General features: G+C 33.5%; 1 protein-coding gene across 1 annotated transcript; it reads left to right on the top strand.

Moving 5' to 3' along the window:
• The first annotated feature begins 3,675 nt into the window (after window positions 1-3,675).
• On the top strand, window positions 3,676-4,647 carry LOC104244660 (uncharacterized). The gene has a single exon (XM_009800130.2). It carries the CDS (start codon window positions 3,676-3,678, stop codon window positions 4,645-4,647), a length of 972 nt encoding a protein of 323 aa, XP_009798432.2.
• Window positions 4,648-5,195: the final 548 nt, after the last annotated feature.

Consider the following 5,195-nt stretch of genomic DNA (forward strand, 5'->3'; position numbering starts at 1 on the left):
ACCAAGTTCAGTTAAGAACTTTTTCATCCATACAGCTTCCTTAGCAGCTTCACTAGCTGCTATACATTCTGCTTTAGTCACTGAATTTTGCTACTGTAGCTTGTTTGGAACTTTTTCACCTCACCGCACCACCATTTAAGGTGAATACATAACCAGAAATAGATTTGTTATCATCTCTATCTGAAGAGAAACTTGCATCAGTATAACCTTCAAGTTTCAACTCAGAATATCCATAGATGAGGAATTGGTCTTTAGTCCTTCTTAAGTACTTAAGAATGATCTTCACCACCTTCTAATGTTCCTCACCAGGATTTGCCTGATATCGGCTAGTCACTCCAAATGCATAAGCCATATCAGGACGTGTACATGTCATGGTATACATGATAGCTCCCACTGCACTAGCGTATGTGATCTTACTCTTGCGTTCTCCCTCTCCAGGTGTTTTAGGACAATCCTCCCTACTGAGAGTAATTCCAGTGCCTATCAGTAGATAGCCTCTTTTGGAATTATCCATGTTATACCTCTTTAAGATGGTATCAATGTACAAAGACTGGAAAAGTCCAAGCATCTTCCTATATCTATCTCTATAGATCTTTATTCTTAATATATAAGCTGCTTCTCCCAAGTCTTTCATGGAGAATTGTTCAAATAGCCAAATTTTGGTATTTTGCAATGCCGATATGTCATTCCCTATGAGCAATATATCATCAACATACAATACTAATAATATAATTGTTCTCCCACTAACATTTTTGTACACACAAGGTTCTTCTTCGCATCTAACAAAATTGAACTTTTCAATTGTCTTGTTAAAGCGAATATTCCAACTTCGAGAAGCTTGCTTTAGTCCATAAACGGATCTTTGTAGCTTGCAAATTTTATTAGGATCAGACGAAGATGTGAAACCTTCAGGTTGTGTCATGTACACATCCTCTTCTAGCTCACCATTAAGAAAAGTTGTTTTCATATCCATTTGCCATATTTCATAATCATAGTATGCTGATATAGCAAGCAAAATCAGAATAGATTTGAGCATTGCCACGGAGAGAAAGTCTCGTCATAGTTGACTCCTTCTTTCTGACGATATCCCTTGGCAACAAGACGGGTTTGTAGGTCTCCACCTTTCCGTTTGCTCCAATCTTTTTCTTAAAAACCCATTTACAACCAATAGGTTTTATATCCTTTGAAGGTTCAAATAAAGTCCATGCTTTATTTTCCTTCATGGATTCTATTTTGGATTCCATGGCCTTTTGCCATTTCTCATAATCAGAACTTTGTATAGCCTCTTCATAGGTATTAGGGTCATCATCATTATGATCAACCTCATTTGATACATCATCTTGTACCATTAAATTTAATCTAGCTGATACATGACGTTCTCGTGTAGACCTTCGAAGAGGTACTTGTACAACCTGTTCACCTTGTGCTAGATTTGGTTGTTGTTCAATTTGGTTTGGAACTGGTTCATTAACCTGTTCTTGAACTTCAACCGTTGAAGATGGCAACTTCAAAACATCCAATAAAGGTTCTTCAACTTGGGTCTCATGATCTTTATATTGTGTTGATTTATTAGTTTCTTGATCTTCATCAAGTTCTATTTCTCCATTATAATTTCCTTCTAAAAGAAACTCTCTTTCCAAAAAGGTTGCTCCTCTGGCCACAAACACTTTATGGTCAGCAGGGTGATAGAAATAATATTTCATTGTTTCCTTGGGATACCCAATGAACCTATACTTATCAGATCTTGAGTCAAGTTTATCAGACTGTAGTCTCTTAATATAAGTTGGACAACCCCAAACTTTAATATGTTTAACGTTAGGCTTACATCCTTTCCATATCTCATATGGTGTTGTTGAGACTGACTTAGTGGGAACTTTATTAAGTAAGTATGTTGCTGCTTCTAAAGTATATCCCCATAAATTTATTAGAAGATCAGTGAACCCCATCATAGATCTCACCATATCTAATAAGGTTCGATTTTTCCTTTCAGACACACCATTGTGTTGTGGTGTTCCTGGAGGTGCCCACAGTGAGAGAATCCCATTCTTTTTGAGATATCTGGTAAAATCTTCACTAAGATATTCTCCACCTCTATCAGACCTTAGTACTTTGATACTTTTATCAGTCTGCTTCTCAACTTCACTACGGAACCTTTTGAACATTTCAAAAGATTCAGACTTGTGTTTCATAAGATATACAAATCCATATCTTGACATATCATCAGTGAAGATGATGAGGTAAGAATATCCACCTCTAGCTTGAATTTTCATGGGCCCACAAACATCTGTATGAATTAGTCCCAATAATTCAGAAGCTCTTTCTCTACTTCAAGTAAATGAAAATTTGGTCATTTTTCCTTTGAGACAAGATTCAAAAGTTGGATATGATTCAAAATCATATTTGTCAAGGTACCCTTCCTTGTACAACTTGTTAATTTTTTTTCTCTCCAATATGACCAAACCTACAATGCCAAAGGTATGCATGATTTAATTGATCATCTCTTTTCCTCTTAAGACTTGAAACATGCATAATCGAATTAGCATTCACATTAGGTAAGACATAAACATCATGTTGGAGATAGTCATTCACATATAAATTATCACTATAATAAATAGAGCAAATACCATTGCCTTTATTAATGCGAAAACCACATTTGTCTAACATAGGAGCTGAAATTATGTTCGAAACAAATTTAGGAACGTAATAACAATCATCCAACATAAGTACTTTGCCCGTAGACATTATTAAAGAAATTGATCCTACAGCTACGGCCGCAACTTTTGCACCATTTCCAACTTGTAGATTAACTTCTCCTTTCTTTAGCCTCCTACTTATCCTAAACCCTTGCAACATATTACAGATGTTATAACCACTGCCAGTATCTAATACCCACAGTGAAGAATTAGTAATGACATATTTCTTCACTTTTTATGTCTATATAAAGGCCTTGTAATAGATAGGAAAATACATACAATTGAAGAAGAAATAAATTCTCTTCCTTCTTTCTATCTCTATTATCTTGTTCAAGTTTATAGTAAATTGCTTTTAGTTTTATAACACGTTATCAGCACGATTGCCACCTCTATTTTTCACAATCACATTCTAGCTGTGTTCGATTCTCCTTCAGGTATATCACTATATATTCTTTTGGTTTATGGTAATATATATGCACCAATATGCTATTTATTAACAAATTCATATACCGTTAAGCATTTATTTTAGTAGATCATGTTACAGAAGTTCTCTTACCTTGCTTATTGTTAAAGAAAATATAAGATATAGATCTTAAGTGTGTTAAACTAACAAAATAAAATAGTGATAACTCAGGTGACTAAATAATAATTGTACATACTAGTTTAAATTGCTTTACAATTGGTGGAAAGTAATATTTGAATATATTCACTATATTACCATATATGATTATTCCTCAAGTCCCCGTTTATAATAAATTGCTTTTCTTTTACTATACTGAATATATCTGTTTATGTTTATTTATATACTATATAATTCTTGTTTATTTGACATATATATTGTATGTTACTTACATTTTTATTTATACTACATGTTTGAAGTGATCAACTTCTTAATTAGTTGTCTGAATTTTTTTAGAAGTATATTTTCATTGAAAATTATTTTTATTCTTTCTAACCCATTTATTTTGTGATTAGTTTCAATATGTCAAACTTGTCAAAACTTGAATTCGTGGCACTAGACATTACCGGAAAGAATTACTTATCATGGGTTCTTGATGCTGAAATTCACCTTGCTGCAAAAGCTCTTGAAAATGCTATTATACAAGGAAATGAAACATCAAGCCAGGATAAAGCAAAGACTATGATTTTTCTTCGTCATCATCTTGATGAAGGATTAAAAACTGAATACTTAACCCTAAAGGATCCATTTGAACTATGGAGCAGTTTGAAGGAACGATATGACCATCTTAAGGCAACGATATTACCAAGAGCTAGATATGAATGGATTCACTTGCGGTTACAAGATTTTAAAACTGTAAGTGAATATAATTCTACTATATTCAGGATAACTTCCCAACTTAAATTATGTGGCAAAATTGTAAATGATGAGGATTTACTAGAAAAGACTCTTTCTACCTTTTATGCATCAAATATGGTATTGCAACAACAATACCGCGAAAAGGGTTTAAAGAAATATTCTGAATTAATCTCATGCCTCCTGGTGGCTGAGCAACATAATACCCTTTTAATGAAAAATCATGAAGCACGTCCTACTGGTTCTGCACCATTTTCTGAAGTTAATATGGTAACAACCACTCAAAAGTCTGAAAGAAGACAAAATTATTATCGTGGTCGTGGTCGTGGCCATAGTCGTGGGCGTGGACGTGGACATGGAAGGGGACGAAATAATTATCGTTGTCATGGTGGAAATAAACAAGAGAATAATAAGAATTCTCAAAATAATCCTTTAAAATGTAGAGTTAATAATTATCACAGGTGTGTTATGAGAGGTCATTGGGCACACATTTGTCGTACGCCAGATCATTTTGTCAAACTTTATCAAGCCTCCCTTAGAAAGAAAGAAAATAATATGGAGGCACATTTGGCCTTTCAAAATAATAATGAAGAAGCAGGCCCCTCAAACAAATATAATTCTGAGGCACATCTTGCATAAAGATGATAATTTTGGAGGCCTAACAAATATTACTCATTTAGAAGCTGGAGACTTCTTTGAGGATATTGACTAAAGAACTAATCATCTTACTGGGGAATGAAGGCTATAAGAAAAGTTGTCATTTTTTATGTTTGCAACTAGTTTATTTTTCTTGAGTGTGTTTCCTAATGCATCATGTGTTGCTAGTCTCTACCTTCCTAACGTAATTTTTAATGTTTTTTTTGTTTGTCTTTCATATTTCATATAATGTACCTTTTGATTTTTTTGAAGAATATGAAAATTTCTCAGTCTTCAGTTGGACTCAAGATTAATAAAGATGATATATGTCTTCTGGATAGTGCTACAACACACACTATTTTAAAGATAAGAGATATTTCTCTTATTTGGTAATAAAAGAAGCCAATGTTAATACAATATCCGGTAGTACAAGATTAATTGAAGGTTCTGGAAAAGCCAATTTATTACTACCAGGAGGAACAAATTTGGCTATTGATGAAGCATTATATTGTAGTAAATCTCAAAGAAACTTATTAAGCTTCAAAGATATT

This window comes from Nicotiana sylvestris, chromosome 7 (assembly GCF_000393655.2).
Source record: "Nicotiana sylvestris chromosome 7, ASM39365v2, whole genome shotgun sequence".
NCBI lineage: Eukaryota > Viridiplantae > Streptophyta > Magnoliopsida > Solanales > Solanaceae > Nicotiana > Nicotiana sylvestris.

Excerpts from the sequence above, each read along its gene's own strand:
- LOC104244660 (XM_009800130.2), top strand. The coding sequence starts at position 3,676 with ATGTCAAACTTGTCAAAACTTGAATTCGTGGCACTAGACATTACCGGA.